This window comes from Hippichthys cyanospilos, chromosome 3 (assembly GCF_059441005.1).
Source record: "Hippichthys cyanospilos isolate Australia breed blue-spotted pipefish chromosome 3, RoL_Hcya_1.0, whole genome shotgun sequence".
Classification (NCBI taxonomy): Eukaryota; Metazoa; Chordata; class Actinopteri; order Syngnathiformes; family Syngnathidae; genus Hippichthys; species Hippichthys cyanospilos.
In genome coordinates this window covers 18974896-18998714 of record NC_142371.1, presented here as the reverse complement: position 1 = coordinate 18998714, position 23819 = coordinate 18974896, and the positions used below count along the sequence as shown (strand labels likewise).

At 38.8% G+C, this 23819-nt stretch overlaps 3 protein-coding genes across 4 annotated transcripts; all 3 read right to left on the bottom strand.

Moving 5' to 3' along the window:
• Positions 1 to 2005: 2005 nt before the first annotated feature.
• styk1b (STY kinase 1b) lies at positions 2006 to 12798 on the bottom strand. Its single transcript, XM_088409417.1, has 10 exons — positions 11616 to 12798; positions 7776 to 7853; positions 7385 to 7555; positions 5931 to 6263; positions 4773 to 4954; positions 4632 to 4706; positions 3471 to 3679; positions 3355 to 3395; positions 2575 to 2671; positions 2006 to 2500 (listed from the first exon to the last, which is right to left on the bottom strand). Exons 2-10 carry the CDS (start codon positions 7828 to 7830, stop codon positions 2308 to 2310), a joined length of 1356 nt encoding a protein of 451 aa, XP_088265543.1. The 5' UTR covers positions 7831 to 7853; positions 11616 to 12798; the 3' UTR covers positions 2006 to 2307.
• A 152-nt stretch (positions 12799 to 12950) lies between these two features.
• LOC148426113 (glutathione S-transferase kappa 1-like) lies at positions 12951 to 15420 on the bottom strand. Its single transcript, XM_088409420.1, has 7 exons — positions 15132 to 15420; positions 14960 to 15041; positions 14594 to 14722; positions 14149 to 14294; positions 13956 to 14072; positions 13797 to 13890; positions 12951 to 13070 (listed from the first exon to the last, which is right to left on the bottom strand). The coding sequence occupies exons 1-7, from the start codon at positions 15198 to 15200 to the stop codon at positions 13015 to 13017; spliced, it is 693 nt and encodes a 230-aa protein (XP_088265546.1). The 5' UTR covers positions 15201 to 15420; the 3' UTR covers positions 12951 to 13014.
• Positions 15421 to 15931: 511 nt separating this feature from the next.
• On the bottom strand, positions 15932 to 23192 carry rap1gapl (RAP1 GTPase activating protein-like). Of its 2 annotated transcripts, none has more exons than XM_088411083.1 (18): positions 22658 to 23192; positions 22532 to 22558; positions 22297 to 22423; positions 22171 to 22218; positions 21838 to 22029; positions 20525 to 20622; positions 20362 to 20440; positions 20123 to 20176; positions 19962 to 20045; positions 19065 to 19165; positions 18875 to 19004; positions 18188 to 18355; positions 17637 to 17708; positions 16747 to 16833; positions 16490 to 16645; positions 16329 to 16412; positions 16226 to 16241; positions 15932 to 16136 (listed from the first exon to the last, which is right to left on the bottom strand). In XM_088411083.1, the coding sequence occupies exons 1-18, from the start codon at positions 22729 to 22731 to the stop codon at positions 16054 to 16056; spliced, it is 1680 nt and encodes a 559-aa protein (XP_088267209.1). In that variant the 5' UTR covers positions 22732 to 23192; the 3' UTR covers positions 15932 to 16053. The 2 variants fall into 2 exon arrangements, with proteins under 2 accessions (XP_088267209.1, XP_088267210.1); XM_088411084.1 differs by having other exon boundaries at positions 15946 to 16136; positions 16226 to 16245.
• Between the last annotated feature and the right edge of the window lie 627 nt (positions 23193 to 23819).

Genomic DNA, 23819 nt, shown 5'->3' with positions numbered 1-23819 from the left:
GATAGGAGTCTGATTTTTTTGTGGCTATTTTTGTAACTCAGAACATCTGTTTTTGTCTCCCAAAAACAAAAATCTTGACACGTGCTTTTTAACTGGTTCACTGCCAATGACGACTTGTGACGCAGTGAATGTGTTAAGCAAAATATCACTACGTTCTTTAACACTTGCGCACGTACTTTGCAAACTATACACATTGCATATTTTTCTCTAATTTTGAAAATGCGTTTAACGCCGTAATAATTCGTGATTTATGAATATTTTTTTCCTCCAACCACTCAAATTGTTCAGTGGCATCAGTTCTATCCAATACATATGTAGATTAAATGTATTAACACCCACAAATAATTAAAAAATGATATGGTCGTTTTTTTAGCCCTTGAAGTGACTATGAGACTTTAACTGGTCACTACCGCCACCTACTGTCTTGAGGTGAAACAAGTCAACAAAGAATTTTCTCTTTGCTGACATACTTTGACCGTCGCTCAACGGAATGTTGCAAAAATCGCAGGAAAATCAATGTTATAAATCCTATTAAAATGCAACTCAAAAATTGCAATTACAATGGTTTTATATGGTCCAAAATTTGGACAATGATGATTTTTGTACACAAAATCTCACACCTCCAGCTGCAAACATATAGAAATGTCAAAATTGTTTTAAATTTTACGTTTTAATCATCTGCTGGAAAGTTCAGCTCCCTAGTTTTTTTTTTCCCCATTGATAATTTTGTTAAAATTCAAGAATTTCCATATGGAAAGAATTATGGAAAGAATTATGGAAAGAATTTCCATAATTTGTAAGATAATACAAGGGTTAAAAAAAATATATAAATTGCAACAATGGAAATAATTAAATGTCCTTTTATTCTATTAAGTTGTCCTTCTCCATTGGCTGCTCATTGAAGAGGATAAAGAATACTGCGGTACCTTTATTCCCGAATGTCACATTACGAAAAATTCAGGTTTGAATGACATAAACTCGACATTAGCTACGGCTAACCTTGTACATATTCACATAAACATGTAAAAAAACCTGCTGAACACTTCCTCTTGAATTGTTAACTAGCGTGCTGTCGTGTCTGACGTTAGCGCCGTTAGCACGTTAGCGAGAAGGCTGGACATTTGTAAACAGGAAGTACTTTGCATTCTCTCTCCCGTGGACTTATAAATGATGCCTACATTACTAGAATTGTAAAATAAAACATACAAATAAAACAACCTCATCAAAGTTCTCTGCACACACTGCCAATACGCCAGCGCCATCTTAAGGCAAACAAATGAAATGCATTCCAATTGTCAACTGCTACAAATTAGGACTTTTTGAGTTTTTAGGAGCATTTTTAGCAGATTTTTTGAATGGATTAGGCTGTTGACATGTGAAAAGCACCCCAACTTTCAGTTCCAAGCATTGTCGGAAAAGACAACCCGTAAAGTGCCAGGTGATTTTTAGAAACGTTCACTCGTCTTTTAAGGTCTGCAGAACATTTTGTGCTGTGTCTATGTAAAAAAAAAAAAAGGGTGGTATCATACGAAAGATAGATTTCCATTCCTTATTTTAAAATATGTTTGTAAAGTATGTGTATTATGTATGGTTTTTATGAGCAACACTGCCCCCAATGGTCACAGTTCATCACTACACTGCTCAATTGGCTTTATGTTAAAATAAACACTAGTCAAGGGTGTCCGCTACCCTTTCATAAAAAAACAAAACAAATTGGACGCGAATTCTCATCTTTGGCACACTTAGTATTTTAAGCGACGAGAATTTCCGTCCTCGGCATTTAAAGGAGTTAAGAAAAACAGAATAACTTGTGGAACAAATTTAGTGGTAAGTTAGGAGATAAAAGTGTATATGCGTTGGGTCAGTGTTCTTCTCAGCTGGGGTCATTGTAGTTGATGGCCCACATGGAAGGAGAAAATTTGAATATGTATCGTTGACAATTGACACCAGTCCTGGAATTTTTCTGACGCCTAGCTGCTACTTTGCAAATGAGAAGAATGTGACGGGAATTTATTCACATTTTATTAGTCATTCAGTTCACGGTCTTTGTGTGGAACCATACAAAAACAAACAAACATGGCGTCTGCCGGAGGAAGTCGGTAAACAAAGCAGACAAACCTCCATTCCGCAGCATCCGAAGTTAACTCCGCCTTCAAAGTCTGTTTTGCATAAACATTTCATAAAGCTGAATAAAATCTTGAATATATAAAATTTCTCTTTTATGTGCAAAGCAAAATATGTAACAGTTGTCGTCGGAAAGTGCACCAGTTGGAAGAACAAAAAAAAACAAACAACTTTTTGTTCTAATCAGAAGACGGTGTAGCTGTTGGCCTCGCCGTATCCGGCCTCCTGCAGGTAGCGCTCCAGGTTGACCGCCGGCGCCCCCTTGAGGACTTTCTCCGAAGCGCTCTTCTCGCCGGACGCCAGCTTGCGGCTCAGCTCGGCCGGCGCCGGTCGCTCGGCTTCTTTCCACTGGCAGCAAGCCTTGATGACGGCGTAGCTGCGGAGAAAGCCGAGCGTCAGGTAGCGTACGAGGGCGGCGGATTTGGCCGCGGGCGGCCGGCGGATCCTCACAGGGCGTTGGAGCAGTTGGAGTGCTTTTTCAGACTTTTGCCACGCTGGTGGAATTGGAGGAGCTCGTTGACGGGGATCTCCGCAAACGGAGCTTCTCCTGCATAGGTCAAAGAGCGGTCCCGATCGGGTGAACGCTTCGAGCTCTGCGATTGGCCGGTGTCTCGGGCTAAGTTAGCCGGGATAGGATGCGGTGATCCCGACGAAGACGAGCAAATGTACGGAAGTCAAAAGACCGCTTTTGGGAGGGAAGGAATGTAAATGTAAAATGTGAGTACGGCAACCCCATTTGGACAATATTATATCTGTACTTCACATGCCTATTTTGGATTGCTATTATGCAACATCGACTTGTATCTATTTCCGGGATTCGCAAAGATTGAACTTTATAGAGTTTTATTTCATTATTTCGCTTTTTTCCACCCACTTTTTTAGGTTGTTTCTTTTGTTAAAAATACAACCTCAACTTAGTAAAAAAAATACCAATAATCGCGAGGTAAATCTGCAATAAGTCATAAATCAGTCCGCAAAAATGTTAATTTTTTTCATGTTACTGCTTTTGGTTTTCTTTAGAAAACCCGCAATCCTTTTTTCTTTGCTTATAATCCTTTTTTTGTTTCTATTGTTGAAGAAATAAATGCATAAAATCCACATTTTACTTCTAAGTCTATCTTAGACGCCTCTACACATAGCGCGTGTGTTCTAAATGTGATTGTAAATTTCAAACAAGGAAAAAAGTATGTCTATTGAATAGTGGGGCCCTCAATTTGAAATACAACTTACCAAGTGTTGCCATTTCATACAGAAGGATGCCAAAAGACCAGCTAGGGGAAAAAAAAAAAAAAAAGAAGTCAGATGTCGGAGGTCACGCGAAGGCGGCAATGCGCCGGCGCGCTCACACGTCGCTGGCGGGCCCGACGCTTCTCCTGGCTAAAATCTCGGGCGCCTGCCACTTTTTCATGCTGGGGTCATCCTTCTGCGTGGCCCCTTGGTTCTTGCGTGTGAAGACCCCGTGCAGGCCCCACAGCTTGGCCGTGTGCGCCTTGCTGACCAGGACGCTCCGGGCGCGGATGTTCCCGTGCAGGAGATCTTTACTGTGGAGGTACGTCTGGAGGGGAGAGGATATAAGGCAAAATGCAAAATGTTATCAATGTTGGAATTTTTCATGGCGTGGAGCCCGGGGGTAAATCGGTTTGTGTTTCCTTTTCAAATTAAAAGCAAATTGATTGGAACAAGAAGCAACGTATTGCAAAATTGTGTAATAGTGACTTTTTGACAAAATGTTACACCTTTATTATGTTAAGTTTGATGGTCATTTTTCCCTTTTCAAGTTAAGAGCAAATTGATTGGAACCTGAAGTAACTTATTGCTAAATGTGACTTCTTTGCAAAATTTGCTGGGGGTGTGTGAAGGCACCAAGGGGTATAAGTGACAGTGTGTTTTTCCATTTCAAAATTAAGAGTATATTGATTGAAACCTAAAGCAACTTATTGCTAAATTGTGTTATAGTGACATCTTGGCAAAATCTTATGTCTTTATTTTGGTCATGTTTCCTTTTTAAATTAAGAGCAAATTGATGGAAACGCCAAGCAATGTATTAAGTTGTGTTATAATGACGTGGCAAAATATGTCCTTCCTTTATTTTGTTACGTTATATGCAGATTGTGTTCCTTTTCAAATTAAGAGCAAATTGATTGGAACACAGAGCAGTTTATTGCTATATTGTGTTCTAGTGACTTCTTGGCAAAATATGTGACGCCTTTTCCTATGTTAAGTTTTATTTGGATGCACAATGTGTTTTTCCTTTTCAAAAAAAAGAGCAAATTGATTGTAACTTGAAGCAACATTGCTAAATTAGGTTTTCGCGACTTCTTGGCAAAATGTGTAGCTCCTTTATTTTGTTAAGTTTTAAGCGGATGCACATGGTCATTTTTCCTTTTCAAATTAAGAGTAAATTGATGGGAAAATGAAGGAACTTCTTGCTAAACTGTGTTATGGTGATTTCTCAGCAAAATATGTGGGAAATATGTGAGAAAATATGTGAGAAAAGGTCTACAAACCAGCGCCGAGAGGACATGTTGGGCCATGGTAAATATTCGCTTCTCGGTCATCTCGCATGGAGGATTCACGTCTTCCTGCAGGTCCAAAAATTAGCCTTACTTGCTTGGGTTCGAACCCGCGGCAAAATGACAAATCCCGACCTGTCTGCACCGCCACAGGAAGCTGAGCAGGTCCCGGTTCTCCAGTTCTTCCAGCACCGTCACCAGAGGGGCCCGTAGGGAGACCACGCCCAGAAGCTCGGGCAAGAACGGGTGCGGCCCGAGCTGCGCCAGGAACGACGCAAAGCCCAGGAAGTTGTGTCGCTCCGTGGCGTCGGCCGAATCTGCCCAAAAGTTCACGCCGGTCACCATCAACTCGTTCAATCCCAAAGACGTATTTATACGTTTTTATAAAGTACGGACGTTCAATCCCAGGTACAGTACTTACTTACAGAATCCTTGTTCGAGATATTAAAGAACGGTCTGAAATAAGTTAGCAATTAATGAAGTTGGCCGAGTTTGCCGCAAAATTCACAGCAGTGACTATTAACTCATTCAAGCCCAAAGACGGATTTATACGTTTTTACAAAGTACAGACGTTCGACTCCAGGTACTTATTGACATTTTTTTTTTTTTCAAAATATTAAAGAAAGGCCTGAAATAAATTAGCAATTAACGAATCTGCCGCAAAATTCACAGCAGTCACGATTAATTCATTCAATCCCAAAGACGCATTTATACGTCTTTACAAAGTGTTCACGTTTAATCCCAGGTATTTAGTTTGATTTTTTCTTCAAAATTTGAGGGTAAAGAAGGGCCTTAAATGAGTTAGCAATTAACGACATCGGCAGAGTCTGCCGCAAAAGTTCTCGGCAACCATTATTAACTCATTCAATCCCAAAGACGCATTTCTAAGTCTTTACAAAGTACAGACGTTCAATCCCAGGTACTTTTTTACATATTTTTAGGCTAATAATAATTTAGCTATAAATTAGTTCACAGCAGTCACTATGAACTCATTCAATCCCAAAGATGTATTTATACGTCCTATAGAATTCAAACATTCAATCCCAGCTACTTATTTACAGATTTTTTTTCGGAATATAAGAGTAGAGAAAGGCCTGAAAATAGCTGGCAACGAATGAGTCGAAAGCCTTTTTGCACATTTTTTTAAGATAAGATGACGACTTTACCGCTAACATTTTTCCCACTTTGGCATCGCAAAAGTGACATTTTGGCCCGCTCCATCTAGGTAAGACCAAAACGGGACTCATCCGCGGATATCGAGGCTACGAAAGAAACGCGGAAAGGTCTTCCCACCGTTGAGCACCCGCAGGACCACGTTGCGGTTCTCCATGCGGGCCCTGTACAGGGACACGGCCGAGTCGGCGCGCAGGGGGAAGGAACCGGGCAGGGCGGTGACCCGGTTGAAGGACTCGGGCAGCCTCTGGCGGGGCAGCTCCCTGGGCTGGACCGCGGGCTCCAAGGAGGGCTTGTAGGCCGGCCCCTGGGCGCCCGAAGACACCGGGGGCATGTCCACTGACAGGGACAGCTTTTTGGACGCGTGGGTGCTGGGCGGGTGGAAGGTGGAGTAGGAATTGGGCATGTCCAGAGCGATGCTTTCGTGCTCCAGTACGTTGATGCCGGGCGGGGCTGAGCCAAAGAAAAAGACGGGCGGCGATTATTACACCTGTGTTGATTTCATATCGTTTTCATGAAGATTGTCGTCGAAAAAGTACTCCATGTTACGGAAAAGTTCTAGGGCCGGTGAAGGAAGAAAGACGTTGGAGCGATTCTCATCTTTCTTTGAATTCTGACTTCTCAACATCAGAATCCACAAAAGAAATGAAAATGGAAAAGTTTCACTTCAGAATTCAAGTCAGAATTCTGAAAAGTCTGGATTCTGATTTTATAGTAAGATTCAAACTTATTTTTATTTCTAAGGGAGATTTTGAAATTGAGAACTCTGAGAAAGTGATTCTGACTCTAAAATCAGAAAAAGTCTAGTAAAATTCTAGTAAGTCAAAATTCTGATTTGACAGTAAAATTCTGATTCTGATTTTATAGTAAGATTCTAGCTTATTTTTATTTCTAAGGGAGATTTTGAACTTTAAGAACTCTGAGAAAGTGATTCTGACTAACATCAGAAAAAGTCTAGTAAAATTCTAGTAAGTCAAAATTCTGATTTGACAGTAAAATTCAGACTTTTTCCACTTCAACAGGAGATTTTGAACTGTAAAATAAAAACTCTGCGGTGTGAATTGACTAAAATCAAAGAAAATGTCAGAATTCTGAGAATAAAGTCAGAATTCTGACTTTGAAAATTAAAGAATTCAGAGAAAGTGAATTCTGATTCTAAAATCACAGTAACAATTTTCATTTTTGAACGGACTGAAAAGTCAGAATTCTGACTTTAGAGTGAGAATTCTGAAAATGAAGTAAAAATTCTCACTTTTGTCAGAATTCTAACGGGACAGTTTTGAAAAAAAGTCAGAATCCTGATTTTAATGTTAGATTTCCATTTCAAAGTTCAGACTTTTAAGCGAGACTTCTGAGAATAAACAGAATTCCGGCTACTCTATCAGAATGAAGTCTGAATTCTTGTTTTAGCGAGAATTCTGATTCAAGTCAAGCCTGAAAATAGTCACATTCCGAAAATAAAAGTAAAGCTTTTCCCTTACAAGCCAGAATTTTCACGTGAGAGTTTCAGAGTCAGAATTCTTTCACTTTAAAGTGAGAATTTTGACTAAGAATCGTCACTACGTTGCTCTTACCGTCGATGCCGTGCAGCTCCCTCCTGTAGTTGCGCTTCAAGCTGCTGAAACGGATGCGCTCTACCTTCTCTGGACAGAAGCGCAGCAGGAGGATGAAGACCAGCGTGACCACGAAGATGGCCAGCAGAAACAGGGGCACCACGATCACCTCTTTCTCGTACACGCGAATCTCTGAAAACATACATATAATATTATGTATAATAATAAATAAATAAATGTATTTATTTATATATATATATATATATATATATATATATATATATATATTAGTGAGGCACTGTTTTCAACTAAAATCAGTTCAAATCTATGCAAATGTTGAGAATTACGGACCAAAAATGGCAGTAAACTGCCTGAGGCTTATAAGTACATTTATGGAAAGTATTTAGCTCACCACAGATCGTGTCTCCTTGTTGACAGAGGAAGTCCGCGTTCGATATCGACGACATGGTGGCAAAGACGAGAGCGGCGCCTGCAAAGGCAAGGCAACTTTATTTGTATGCCGTGATTCGTACTCGTACTTGACAAAAGAAAAAAAAAATAAAGTAATGAGTAACCTATTCGGTCCCAAAGACATATTTTAAGTGTTTTTAAGTCCAGAAATTCAATCCAATGTACTTATTGTATTTACTTGTTTTAACAATATTTTTCCAAGTTTTTAGCTAAAGAAGAGTCTAAAACGCATCGTACTAAAATAATTATGTGCAAAAGTAAATAGAAAAAATCGCAGGTAGTAATTGATTACTTTCGGTTGTAAAATACTAAAAAGTAATCGAGTAGGTGCTAAAGTACTAGAGTAATTGAGTAACACTAAATTACATGAAGTATTGATTTAGTATTTGATTACCTAAAGTACCCACTAGTTTAATATTTAATTACTTAAATATATTACTTTAGTTACTCAAAGTATTTAAGTTTTAAAGTAATATTTTACTTTTGAAGCATAATTCATTTAGCACCAGCGGTGTTTGGAACTTCTTTGGGTGAAACACTTGAAAAGAAAGAAGATAAATAATGATAATGGTAAATACCTAAAGTAATAAATGTCTTTAAAAATGTAATTGATTACTCTTAATGCACGATTCATCTATTACTCGTGATTTTTGGACCTTCCTTTGGCTAAACACTTAAAATGAAAAAAATAAAAAATCTATATGTGCTGTTGAATGTCTGTCTGAACAGTAAAAATATTTAAAAATTAAAAACAAACTCAAGCTAAAAAACAACAAAAGAATATGACAGTGAAAAGTTTTAGTCATATTTCGCTGAAAATTTTAGAGTCACTAAGAATCAGTAGAGAGAGTTTTTAGGACCGGTGTGGCTAGATTCCAACTTTCCAGTAACAACTGGAGCAACGGCATTCTAAACCTGTTGCAGCTGTCGGAATTTTTTCTTTTTTTGAACCTGTAAAACCCCAATCCAACCATTCAATGTCCTAAAAATGAAAGAGTGAACAAGCTTTTCCGTGTTTTATTTGTTAAAGTGACAGCATTCCAGTCAAACATTAAGCAAACACGAGTAAGAGTTCTTTTCAGACAGTCAGGTCACAAAATTAGGTACACCATCGACCTTTTCCAAAATTAACCCCTGGTTGTCCGGGGATTTTTCACTAGCTTGGCGTTATTATCACCCGATTTGGGCTGACTTTGAAAGGGTCATAACATCGTCAAATATACATATATTTTTACTTTTAACCCCTAAAAATGTTCAGCGGCATCCGCCCTTTCTATAAATATGTATATTTTACACACATGTACTCCAAGGCTGCTTCATTTTGAAGAATTTTCACTTTGTGAGAAAAAAACCCCAGCTATTCAATGCTGCAGTTTTTCCAGATGGGAATATGCATTGAAATAAAATTCTGCAGTGAAATCAAAGCTTTTCCTGCAACATTTAGTTCTCGATCGAAGCCTTTTGTCAACTACAAGTCCCACAATGCATAGCATGAACTTTGGGTGTCAGGCTTAGCCACTCAACAAAGTCTTTGCAAGGCTTGCAAATGTCCTAAGTTGGCCTCTAGCGCCCCCGGGTGGGGGCCCCCCCGTTTTAGGATCTGAACACCAATATTTCTATTGCACCTTTTTTGTGAGTTGTCGTTGAAAAGATTAATGGGAAAATCGAGGGAAATGCACAATAAAACATCGGGTTTTCAACTTGTCCAAAAATAATATTTCCAATTTTTAATGGCAGTAAATGAGCCTGACATGGGCTACATTTGACACCTGCAGGATGTAGCTCTCGACTTGCCGTTTGCAAGCATTTAGAAGGAACGGCAGGACGGCATATTGAAAGTCGCCATGTTTTGACAATCTACCGTATGCGATATTTTAGCCTCCCAATCTTCCCTTTTTTTACTTTACCTTTGATATCACACATTAAAAACATCGATTATACTTTACCTTTGATATCACACGTTAAAAACATCGAAAAGCCTGATTTAAACCTGTATTAATGCACTCGTGTTGCATCTTACATAACATTACGTACGATGAGAGCAGTTTCCAAGACATTTTTTTTCAATTAAAAACGCGTGCCGTGAGATCATACGTGCCGCAGGAAATGACTTAATTTCACTTGATGACTTATTTACTACAAATGCATCTTCGTTCATTTATGCTTGTCGGTGCTGTACAGTGCAAAACAATTAAAGCTAATTAGCATAAGCTACAATTAGCACGCGTTGCCATTCATACAAAACAACAACAATAAAAAGTGTTGATTTTCGTTTACTAAATTGTGACTTTAATTTTTTAGCGTGCCATCATACTTTTCTATTGTTGGACTCATGTATCATAATTTATTAATGTAAAGTAGGAGATTTTAGGATGCGAAATATTTTTTTTTAATTCATCAGAGGTGTCCAATCTATGGCCCAGGGGCCATTTGTGGCCCGCCGACCGCATCTTAATAGCCCGCTGAATATACTACTAAAATTACATTTTGACATGGCATAAAAACTTAATAAAAAGGCTTGATGGAAGACAGTGTTAGAAATGTGAAAAAAAAAGAAAAACATTTGCTAGAAGTCTTCACATAAGTTTTTTAAATAACTATTAAAAATACATGTGATTACTTGCTTGTTTTCAACAGTGTTTAATTAATTAAAGCAAAAAAAAAAAAAAAAAGTGGCCCCTACATCTTTTTTTTCTTTTTCTGTACACTACCCTCAGTAGAAAAAGTTTGGACATTTTTGGTCCATGTGCTTTACATTCTTATCTTCTCTAAAAGCTTTACACCTATTTACAATAGAAGACTACAAATTAATTTTAATCTAATTTCCTGCTTTTTAAAGCCCTCGCAGGACAAGGTATAGTCTTCTTTTCAAATTAAGAGAGAATTATTTGGAACATGAAGCAACTCACTAGATTATAGTGTCTCCTTAGCAAAACATTGCAAGCATTCATTTTGCTAAGTTTTACACATGTATCATTAGTGACGGAATTTTCTGGCAGAAATAGAATATATGACATCATATGACCTATTTTTGGGAGTTGCTGAGGAAAACACACCTACAAAGGCAGTTCCTTAGTTGCCAAGTACTTTTTTTTTTTCAATACAAACAAATATTTTGCACTGATTATGGGGAACCTAACTGAAAAAAAAAGATAATAATCAGTTGAGAAACACTACTGTAGCACATTTAAAAACTCAAGTGTGTATCTTCTAGTCACAACACTAATATTCATATTTTACAGCCCTGCCCTGGATTTTTATCACTGACAATAATCAGAGTAGTTCTCGGCCGCGACTACGTTATAAAAGTTGAACATCTTGACACCGAAAAATATTAACTTGACCCAAAAATGAGCATTCGACGTATTTAACTAGCAAAATGCTTTTCACTGTTATGGCTTCTATTCTTCTGTGCGTATCATAACAAATGGCGCCTAGACGCACTGTTGATACAGCTCGTCGAGAAAAAAAAAAAATGTTGACCTAAGACCCGAGGTGACGTAAAAGCGCTGTTAATGGACTCGATTTTAGAGGCTATAAAAGCAGCGATGGAAATTCGGCAGTGACTGGACCGTGAGCGTTTGTATACGTCAGAACGGGCAAACCCGTCCACCAGCATTTCTGACGCCTTCAAGCCGGCGTTGCGTTTACACGCCCGGAAGGAGAAAACCAAAAAAGTACCTTCAAAGAATCCACCATTGTTCTCCAAAATCAATTTCTCGATATTTCTCTATTGAAAGCACAATTCAAGATAGACAAAAAAAAGGACATATTGTCCTACCTTGAATTTTCAGTTGCGTTCTAAATCCTCCGGATTGTTCTCGCCGCTTGGGTCTTCATGGAGTCGGTCCTCCCAAATCCACGCGGCGAATTGTTAGTTCCTGAATCGGTTCTACATGGTCCCGTTTGGAGCGTCGGCGTACACCTGTTTGTCTCTGCTCTGCCGTCTAATGTTTTTTTTTTTTTTTTAAGCTCCGCCCACCTTCCCGGCAACTTACTCCGGGATTGCTCCTTCCCTCCTTCCTTCCCCCTCAGGGTGCAAATCAACACGGTTATGGTAATCAACAGCCCTGCCCTGCCTCTTCTTTTGTTTGCTCCTGTCATTTCCTTCTCGGCGTCGCCCAACCTTCTTCGGCTTTGTCCAGAACTGGTTTTGCCGCTCCTCACGCTTTTGATAATAATAAAAAAAACAAAAAAACCGCTGCCTCCAAAACCTGCACGACGAGCTCCATGCGCTCCAGTCAAGGATAAGCTTTGCGTTCTTCAAACACAAAAATAAGTGACCTTTGCTTTTGGAGCAGGAACAATTTATTTCAATAGGGATCAATGCGAAGTTTGTATTTTTTGTTTTCTGTACACATGATTAACAAAAAGTGATCATGTGACCTTAGTTATTGTCATTTCAAGAGGCACCCAACATGAATATGTAGTTTTCAGACAATTCCAGCTATAATGAGAGTGAATATTCTCCTGAAAGTCAGCCTGTTCATTTGCGTCCACCGTAGTGGACATTTGTTTTTGGTCGATATGTTTTGACAAGGGGGTCGTCAACAAGTGATTTTCCAGGAGTTTTATAAACAATTATACACACTGTATATTCAGAGGTGTCTGTCAGTCCGCCGCCGACAAATGCCCATTTTGCCGACGGACCGACAAATGACGGGTAAGCTAAAAAAAAAAATGCCGAATTAAAAATGTCAGAGTTGCAATTTTCTTCCGTCGTCGTAATCATAGGGAGTGACGTTACGTCAGATGTCCGTCATATGCCCCTCAGTTAATTGCACTCACATCCCCTCTATTAAACATGATGGTATTATATCGTAAGGTTAAACCCCTTAGCTGGGTTTGTTTTCGTGTTACACTTATATTACTGTTATATTTCAATTGTAGTGTAAGTGCAGAACCACAGACATGGCGTTAACTTTATGTGCAAGCACTAAAACAAACAAACAAAAAAAGAATGAATATTAGTGCAGACGGAAGTAGACCAGCGCCTGACGAATAACGGACCCGAAAAAAAAAAGTCAAATTTCACCCTACAGTGGTGGCGGAATGTTGGGCAAAAATACAGCTTAAAAAAAAAAAATCTGTCTTTTCCAATCAAAATGGACACAAATTAACAGTCTCAGGAGAATGTATTGATTAGTGAGTAGACATTCAGTTTTAAAGGCAGCTTTGTCTCACAGTTTAGATGCCTTTTCAAGATGAGAAGGTTGAGGTCCAAGCCACTTTTCACCTAATAAACAACAAACAAACAAACAGGATTATTTGGCGTTGTAATTTGTACCACCAAACCAGCAATATTTTAATAGAAAATCTAATGTAATGCACTGACTTGAACAGATTTATTTTTTAATTAAGAGCAAATTAATTGGAACATGAAGCAACACATTGCAAAATTGTGTTCCCTTGACTTTGCAAAACTTTGTATGCCTCCATTTTGTTCGGTTTCATACGGATGCATTTTGTCATTAGTGACACAATTTTCCGACAGATGAGACAGAAATACGACAGATTATGATACACTAACTATTCTCTGGAGTAAAATATGCCGATAGATTCTACTAAAAAACAAATGTAGATTCAAAGTTTAATAAGGCAGATATGGATGCCACTTTTTTTTTAATTAAAAAATACTTTGAATTAATACACACTTTAGGTTAGCTAAGGATTTCTATTTTGCGCTTACATACATTTCTGCATCGTATACATTTGCAATGTGCTTAAAAAATGTGTTTTAAGAAATTGTGCTTTTAGAAAAGTTGTATTACCACATTAAATTCAATAATTTTCCAAAGGAAGCAGCCTGTAATACAATACTACCATTTTAGTTTTGTCACGTTTACGTTTCAATCCAATAAATGTGCTGCCATCTAGTGGTCGACTGCAACAGTGGAATCACATCAAAACAAGTGAGTTATTAACTGTTTTTTTTTTTTTGGGGGGGGGGGGGCTTGCTCACCAAGGCAGTGGGCCATGACCTCGAACCTGTCGGAGCCAAAAAACATTTCAGCTTTCCCGTTGATGTGACACACCATCACGGGGAAACCAAACGCCTGAAATGAAGAACACACACGTTAAGTACTTCCTGTCAGGAGAGAGGAGCCGAAGACAAACCCACCCCGTATTCCATCGCGTCCTGAGTGCTGCTCTTCAGCTTGTCTTTGATTTCTTTTGTGGCGCACATCTTCTGCAACTCTTCGATTTCGCTCTTGTTCAAACCGGCTTTCTGCGCCGCCTGGAGAAAACATTGTCAATATATATACTGTGAATATTATTTTAATTAATTTCTAAGCAAAGGTGGGCGTTGCTACCTCGGCCAGTGACGCGGGCTCAGTGATATCTTTATCCTCGCTCCAGATTCTTTTCCAAAGCTCCCTGGACACCTTCTCCACCCGCTGGTCTCCGCCAGTCTCTTTCTCCTGCACTGCTTTCACAAAGCGCATGGCGTTCAAGGAGCCTATGAAAAAACAAAAACACATTTCAACATAGAGTTTACCTTCATGTCATCGGGATAAGAGCCCTACTTTATACTTTGTTTGCTCCAATCGATTTGCTCTTAATTTGAAAAGAAAGCTACTGTTCAAGTCTTTTTTGAGCCAGGCATTATCTCGAAAAAAAATGTTTACATTTGAAACTTTGTAGCCAATATTAACAATATAAAGCCGTTCTAATAAAAGTTTTATAAACAAGAATTAAATAAATAAGATGCAATCCTCTGTCAAATGGGCAAGAAATTACAGATCTTGGTATGTGTACCTTTTCTGAACATGGCCTCTGCAGGGTCTGAAGGAGGATGCAGCGGAACGTTGAAATATTTTGACAGACGGTCCAGGTCCTTGTTCATCCACAGGAATTTGTTCGGAACCAATCCAGGCGGCTTGTTGCCTGTCAAAGAATGAAACCAGAATATCAATGGTGGGAGAGGAGAACATGAATGATTGCTTATTGTATTTAAACGAGTAAGATAATGGATGCTACTGTACTTACTTAATTTTCAGTGGACTTTTCGGTTGCAATTCAAGTTTACGTAAACACATGACTTGAACCAATGTTTTGATTTTTCAAGTATCTGTACTTCCGCTCAAATACTTTTGCCACGAATGCAGAGTGTTGCACGCTTACCAGAAGCTTGCATGACACCACCAAGAAAGGCAGGTCTCAGTTTGAGATCAATGTTCCACACGGTTCTGTAGCGGCACATGACCTGTAAACAAATCAGGTTCGCTTTGACATGGACACCGACTTGTAAGAGTATCGCTATTTATGTCTCGAATAAGATAAATAATAGACAAACCTCAAAGGCCAGCCAGGAGTACGGAGACACGACATCGTAGAACAACTCGATCACTTTTTTGGAGGTCATCTTCGATGCACTTGCGCAGAACAAAACAATCAAAGTGAATCGTCCGCTGCAAGTGTGTCAAAGTTCAAATGCGTCCACGAGAAACGTGAATCGGTGTTGCGCAAAAACGCCTCTTGAAGCGGTATCACGATGTTACAAAACGTCAAATTTGATTCTCTTCCGTATGAACAAAGCTTGCAGCGACTGGACAAAAAACGAAGCATATTTATATGGAATTATTAATTCGCTAAATTCTTCTTTTACTGTGAACGCTTATGACTCGAACGCTTAAATTTATTTACTGCCATCTATGGGATTGGAGTACAAAAACACGATGAACACTGAAGCCCAGTAACAACAAAAATCTTTTTTTTTTCAATAAACATTCCTCACTGTGGTGGTTTTTTTTTTAACACGAAAACTAATAATGCCAGTAATCACTATGTTGTTTTTCATTGGTCCCAAAATCGCTATTTTAAAATTAATATTCCCTTTTTATTCTAACTTTGATGAAAACCCACTCCCCCTAGTTTCATTAAAAAAAAAAAAACTAAATAAACAAATTACTTGTGTGAATAAAAAACACTCAACACTCAAAAAAATGTTTTTCTAAATTCCTGGTCTATTTGTATTCTTATTTGAAAGCTTTTCCCCCCCACACACAGTTGCAATGAGACACACTTTGCCTTTGACATTTTTAGGCCTTTTATTTACCATACATGTCACAGAAATATAATTTGTATTCTCTGAAATCACATATATACTGTAACTGCAAAATAATCACATCTGCAGCACTGCTATCTTTACTATCTATTTACATGGCTTATCCATACAGATATAAGGTCAAACGTAAAGGCTTTATGTGCATTAACATTTAAAATTCGTAACATTCAATTCTTCTACGTCTCTTCTTGCGGACTTGCTTGATCTTTGACTTCAGCCGGAGCCAAGCAGTCGCTGAAATGATGAACATTTCATTGTTAATTATATTTTAACTTCGACGGAAGTAAAAGCGTAAAAAAGGCGATTATCGTAAAAGGTCTCACCTTTCTGCATCCTTGTCTATCTGAAAAAGAATATTTTAAGAATGAAATATATCCTCACACGACCCATCTTCTGCATTAGCATACACCCTAACCCAAACGCTACCTTTGGTTTCGGCGGCGCGATGCCGCTGATCTTCCTGGGCACCCCGAGGGTCTCGAAGGAATGGCTCCGTACTCTGATGGCCCTCTGAGAAGGGGGGGGGATAAAAAGAACAAAATACGGTTGTGAGATGGAATAAAACAAGAAGAAGTCTGGATGCTGACCTTAAAGTTCTCAATGAACCCCCCGCTGCCTTCGGACACCCCCCTGACACTCTCAGCGGCAGGGAGAGAGGAGGCCGACGGATCTCCCAGCATGCACCGCGAACGAGCGGAGAGTTCTGCCTGCAGACTCTCCAGAAGCGATGAACGAGTGCGGAGCTTGATTTTATTCGGCGATTGTATTTTACCGGAGGGTGGAGAGAAGAAAATATATTACAACCCGATGGAGTTGGTTGACTTGAGATGGGATCAGTTTTTACCTCCAGTCTGCTGAACTGCTGGGCTTTATAGCAAGAAATTTCCGCATTGATGAGCTTGGTCAGGAGGAATTCTCTCAGGAGGGAGTGCTGAAGACAAATCAGAGGTAGACTGGACCTATTCAGTCATTCAATCCCAAAAACGTTTTTATTTATTTCTCTTCAAGAGTCCAGACATTCAATGCCAGCTACTTAAATACATCCTATTTTTTTTCAAATGTTTGGCTGAAGGTCTTAAAAAAGTTTACGGGATCTCTTTCCCCATTCTAATGCTGCCTACAATCAAGTTTTTATTTTTTTACTTTTTAAAATTGCAATGCGACCATGTCAAAATGGACTTTTAGTATAAACACCGGGCCGCTAAAATATGGGTGGAGGACTGCAAATGCCCCTAAGCCGTAATTTGGATACCGCTGCATTAAACTAATTTCGTAATTTAATATAATAATAATAAATCAGTTACAGACTGAATTACCTTAAGTAATCCCACACTTAATGTTTACACAAAGTCATCAATTTTATTTTACTTTACAATTACTTTAGGTACGTCATTCATTCATTGCCTAATTTCTCTCACCTTGCCAGCCATTTAAAAGTTTTATTTTAACTAAACACTTGAAAAGAACTGAAAAAATATATCTCACACAATAGTATATGTCTGGACTCATAAAAAAATAAAACTATGTCTTTGGAATGGAATGAGTTAAAAGGAAAGTCAACCCAAATATTTTCTTGACAAAATTATCTTGTATGTATCAATATTTGTTTGATATGAATCAAGCAGAAAAATCATTTTGAGCAGGATTTCACAAACTGGCAACACATGAAAGTGGGGTGGAAGTATTTAACAAAATGATGCTTTTTAGGTTTAGCAAAAGCAAATTGTTTCGTACATCTGTGAAGAGTGGAGGGTCTGGAAGGACTGGACCGAATGGAGGAACATCATCCCTGGCTGTGACAGATATCTGTGACCAGGAAGTGGTGCAAATACACGACATTAGGTACCGTGCATCTGCACAATCCCAATGGAATAAAAAAAAAAAAAAAACACAAGTTTTCAAACCATTTTATATCAATTAACACTAAAAATACTTGGCTCTCCAACAGAACCAACATTACCTCAAACAAATGTTCATCAAAAATCGGGACGGGCAAGTATCGGCACCAAGTATCGTTACTGGGCTCATACCTGGCCTAATTGCAAGATAAATTCAAAAATTCAATGGAAGCTAATATTACTATAAACTGTTCTATCATGAATTAGAAGTAACCAATTAGAGGAACTAAAACTTGCCAATAATATAGAAACATTTTAAGGAGAATTCTTTTTTTTCCCCTGTTAATTTGGAGCAAAACATGTACCAATATATATGGTTCTTCTTCTCTGGTAATCACCACAAATCTACATGGTAGATAGACGGAATATAAAAAACAAAAAAAACACCTGATATGCAGCCTGGCCAGCGTCATCTGTCATCTCGCTCGGAAGCCTCCGGACCACGATGAAACAGTGGAGGAAGTGCGACTTGATGACATCGGCTAAGAAAGGAGTCGGACCCTCCTGGTAGACCAACGCCACGATGTCATTACCGATGTGTCTCTTTCGTTGCAGCTGTGGATTAAGGAGATCATTTTGCTGCATTCAGCAGTTTGTTTGAATCATGAAAGCGAAAGTTGTCTGTGGAAGGAGCGAGCACATAAGAAAGGAGACACCGTGACCTAACCACTGGGCAGAACTGCCTGTGGACAGCCATTATCTTATTGGAGGATAGTAGCCACTGTTTGAACTGATAACTGACAGTATAGCAGAGACACACACACACACACTATCACATGTTGGTTGCCATGTTGCCGCCATGTTTTTTCCACAAAACCTTTAGGGCGTCGACGTTCATACCCAGGATTACTCTAATTATTAAAAGAGGGCTCGACAGGAAATGTTTTTTAAAAACATAGGAGACTGTAACAGAACACATCTCTGTCTGTTCTCCTCGTGAGCAAAAATAATCTAATGTCTCTTGTCTTCCTTCCTTGTGTGTTGTTGATTAAATGTTCTAAGTTGCCTGAACCTGACAGATCAGTTTTCAAATATAGTACAGTGGTTATTTACCATTATTTTGACTGAGCTAACCTGCTGCGGGTCGCCCTCTGTGAAGGGCAATTTTGTGGCCACGTGGAACATGACTTCTCTCCCGCGAAAGGAAGTGAAGACAGCCTCGCTTCCGGTCTGCCCGTGACACACATCCAGACCTCCTCTGAATCTGAGAAAAGGAAAATCCGATGTGATGTTGCAATGTGAGCGTGCGCCAAACGCACTTTACCCGGTGAAGCCTTGGAGTTGAACCGTGTCCCCCAAAATTGAAAGGAACTCTGTGAACTCCTCGCTTTCCTGGTCGTTACCGAGTATGTCCTCCTCAGTGAACTGGTGAAAAAATTCAAAAAGTGTCGGAATTTACAGTAGATTTGTTCTTGGACCGATAAAGTAGCAAAAACTTAAACTTTCAAATCACATCAAATATTTGTCTTTTTTTAGAGTATTTCGAGGAATATTCTGAAAATGTCAAATAAGAAAAGACATAAGCTAAGTCAAACTAGCGCCGTCGTCAGTTTGTATGACAAAAATGTCTTCACAATAATATGTTCTATGCAGGACCAACAGTCCAAACGCAAGAAACTGATTAATAATGAGTTATGGAATGTGAATAAGACAGCAAAATTTGATTATTTTTATCCATCTCAGAGGGCGGCTATTTTGACTGAAAATGGCATCACAGTTGGGCTCAGGAAACAACCAATCACAGCTCAGCTTGTGAATGTCACATGAGCAAACACAGAAAACAGGTGAGCCGTGATTTGTCTTTACCTGAGCAACTGTGACGTGATTTTCGGGTGATAGCAAGAGACAAAAACAATGCTGCAAACAACAAAAAAAACAAGAAAAAAATCGCCATCAAAAATGCAAACACAGCAAACAAAGCGCAGCAAAAAAGATGCAATCACAAAAACAACATCCAAAAGATTTTTAGATGACTGTGGGAACATAGACTATAATGTAACAAAAATTTTAGGTTGACTTCCCTTTTGTTTTAGCTAGTAAGCTAACCATAATGGCTCCATTACATAACAAACTAGCAGCACTCCTCAACAAGTGAAATAGTGTAACCAAAATATTTTTTTTTTGCTTGATTTCCGACCGAAAACAACAATTCTGCTCTTACCTGATTCTCCTTCTGGTACAACACACCAAACTTGAAATTGGAAGACACTCTGTGCTCATCGAACGCTCTTATTAGTATCGGAGCCTTGAGGATGAAAGAGAGGAAATATTAGAGTTTAATCCGAATGAACTTTTCTTTTTCTGGTCATGTCAAGGAATTACCTTGAGGTAACTGACCGCGTCAAATTTTGGGACGCTCACTCTGTCACACAGCATCTAGAAATATTACATTTATTATTTTTTCCCTTCGCCTGAGGCTCAGTCCTTCACAAGCTCCGTCTGTAGGACAACCGGGGCCAAAATAACATTTAACAGGGCCGGATGCATTTTTCATTTCCATGAGTCCGTAACACATCTTCCACTGGCCTCCTAAACAATTATTGTTGTAAAACACAGCGTACCTTTGCCAGTTCAACAGCTGATGGAATTCCGGGGAAAAGTGACAAGGAGAAAACTCCATGCAGTGAGCACTCTTTCATTCTATGAGACAAGTTACGCAACGTTAGATGCATAACATTGTGTTATTATGAGTAAACGTATTACCTAACATGATTATCATTTCACCTTAATATGACTCGCATTCGATTTTCCTCTTCCTCCAAACACACAGACAAAACCAAAGGCCCCAAAGTCGGATCCACTGCTGTGAATGAATGGTGATACTGCCAAGTACAAAAAAAATAATGAAAAAGACACTCAAAAGCTAGCAAAAACATGCGAGTGCGACAGAGCAAGGCCAAACCTGAAAAAAAAAGCCTACTAGAACATCTGAACTTACGACGGCGTTTTAGTGTCACCTGGAAGAAAAAAAAGAAGACTTGATGAGATTTAAAGTCATCACACTGAGATTTTAGGGTTACCTGGTGGAAAAAAAAGAGCATATGAGATTTAAAGCCATCTCGCTGAGATTTTAGGGTAATCTAGAGGTTAAAAAAAAAGGAGATGAGATTTAAAGTCATCGCCCAGATGTAAAGTAGTCGTGCAATTGAATTATTGGTCTGTAGTCATTGCAATATCAGTTCTTCAGAAAATCCTGAAGAACCGAGAAACTTTTTTAAACCTCTAGATTACCCTAAAATCTCGGTGCGATAACTTTAAATCTCGTCAAATCTTTTTTTTTCCTCTAGTGACACTAAAACGCTGTCGTAATTTAACATGAGTTTACATGTGATATCTTTTTTGAAAAAAAAAAACAAAACACAGCCACTCCCAGTAAAAAGAGGGTGTGTGCACTTGTGCAACTGAACTTGTTTAGTTTTGCTCACCCTCTTGAAAAGATTAATATTGTGCATATTTTATGTTATTTTAAAGATGTGAACAAGTTTTGATTTTTCATCTCATTTGAATAGGGGTGTGTAGACTTTTTATATCCACTATAGTTAACTTTTACTCAATAAGACTCATTGAAAAGTAGCTATTGATTTTTTGTTTTGTTTTTGCTTTTGCCCCCCCTTTTTTTTGGGTTTGTTTCACCTTGTTAATAAAACATAAAATTTATATTTGTTTTATTTTAGAATGAGGAAAAATGGTTTCACTTAAAAGGAAGAAACATAGCAAGAAATAGTATTATATTATTAGAGAATAGTATTTAGAAAGAAATAGTGATGTATAGCAAGGAAACACTGTTCAATTATTACTTTTAAAAACACATTTTGCACAGTATGACCAGCAGGTGAGCCCTGATTGGTCATTTGTAGTTGCTCAAAATTTTTAGTCAGCAGCTAATGGAAAAATATATTTTTAAAGGCATTATTTGTGCATAAAAATGAATTGTAATCAGATTATTTATAGACAAAATATGAACTTTTTTACTGCTGAAAACGGCTAGAAAGTGGACTATCCTTTTAAAGAGGAATTTTATTTTTCTCACGACTGACCCGTGAGTGGAAGAACTCATGGTAGATCTTGGCCTCTCTGTCCCGTTCCATGAGTTCGTAGCAGTCTGCTCGGATGCTGTGATGACTGGAGGTGGGACTGATGTCCGAAAATCTCTCCAAAGGGGGGTCGATCCAGTAGCGCCCCAGCTTCGACGGAAGAATGATTGGCAGCTCTCCACCAAAAAGCTGGGACTTAAATAGAACGTGATGAAGGGCCCGTGTTGCTTGATTAGGGAAATCAGAAATATTCACTAACAGTCAAAAGTTTGGAAACAGTCTCTGACTGTGTTTTACTTATTTATATACATATATATGTGAATTAATTGGATTGACCTTAAGAGGAAGAGGAAATTCACATCGTTGCTCATCAAGTCTGCTGCCCTGATGCATAAACAAAGAGGCACTGATGAATCCAATTCCCCTTGAATTTGGCTCTAGTAAAACACGAGGATATCTTACCTGGAGTTTTTCAATGATTTCAAACAGCTCCGTTTCCTTCTGGCTGATGCTAGCAGAGAGGACAGGTTTGCCTTCACTGAGTGGGGAGTCCAAGATGTCCGTCGCGTTGTCCTCCGCAGCTTCCGCTCTGCAACAGGTGAATCGGTAGAAACAAAATTCCTCATTCAAATCGTCTTTTTTGCAGTTTTTGTGGTCAGGTCAAAAGCGTCTCAATAAATGAGGAATAAAACCTCACCCTGCCTCATCCCCGCATATGTCCAGGCTGTCAACAAGAATGTGAGCAAAGCTCACACGGAAAGTGTTAATATCGCAGCTGAAATTAATTATTCAGTCAAGTACATATTTGAATGCGTTTACTCACCTTCCGTAAGCGCCGAAAGTGAAACTTCTCCTTCTTGGGAAGAAAGTGTCTTCTCTCTTTTCTCTACTCTCCATGTTTGTACTGTACAGCAAGTTTGCAGCGTACTGTACATTCAATCAGGGCTGGCAAAGGCTGAATTAATTCACTCAATAATTCTGTCACACCCCCTCCATGACCCCCTGCCACCAACTTATTTAAAGCTTCTCTTCCCCTCCTTCTGCGCCGCTGTCACTCATGCAGCCTAAACCCGGCTTGTGCACGGTCACGTGCAGGTGAAAGCCAAACACCGCAGCATATACGACCGGCCTCTCACCAAAAGCGGCTAAATACTTCCTCCGAGCTTCAGGAGCCACTTGTGAATAAATCAAGAATTGACACATGAGACATTTTCTGCCGGACCTGTTACCCTTTGAGAGTCGCAAAAGATCATCAATTATTGACAGCACACAGTGAGGGTGAGGAGATAGACAGCAGGGGAGGGTGAAGTCGGTCTAAGAGCAGAGGTGCACTAAGACACAGGCTGGAAACACACCATAAGGCACACCTGCACAACCCCAGTGAGAAACAACTAACCGATGTAAGTCTAGTCATTTATTAGTGGTTATTTTTACAGTCCTAATTGCTCTATTACAATTTTTTGTTTGTTTGTTTGTTTTATTGCCTACCTTATTATTTGCTCGATTATGGAATGTCGTCTGCTCGGGGAAGTGAACAGAATAAGAATTTCATTGTGTGCTATTACAATGCATATGACAATAAAACTCTTGAATCTCTTGAATCTTTTTCCACCCACGTTGGAGGGGGGATGCATTGTTTCGTTTTCTTTTTGAGTGTTTGCATAGTATGATAGTCGTTTAAAAAAGGTGACTTAAATGACATAAATTAGGGACTGTATGATTACCAAAATGGCAGCTCATCCATCATGCTAATGGCTAACATTTGAGACTAATGGAACAATAAACTAAGACAAGCAGTCAAATATTCTAGGAAAATAAAATAGATAAAAACGGGTGGATTTTGCAGCTTAATGTTTGATTCCATAAACACAATATGAATAGGAATTTTATGTTCAGGAATAAGCAAAATAGTAAAGGAGGGTTTACTTCCCTTTAAGGAGATAGTACATTTATAACATGACACATATTAAATGATAATTAACTGA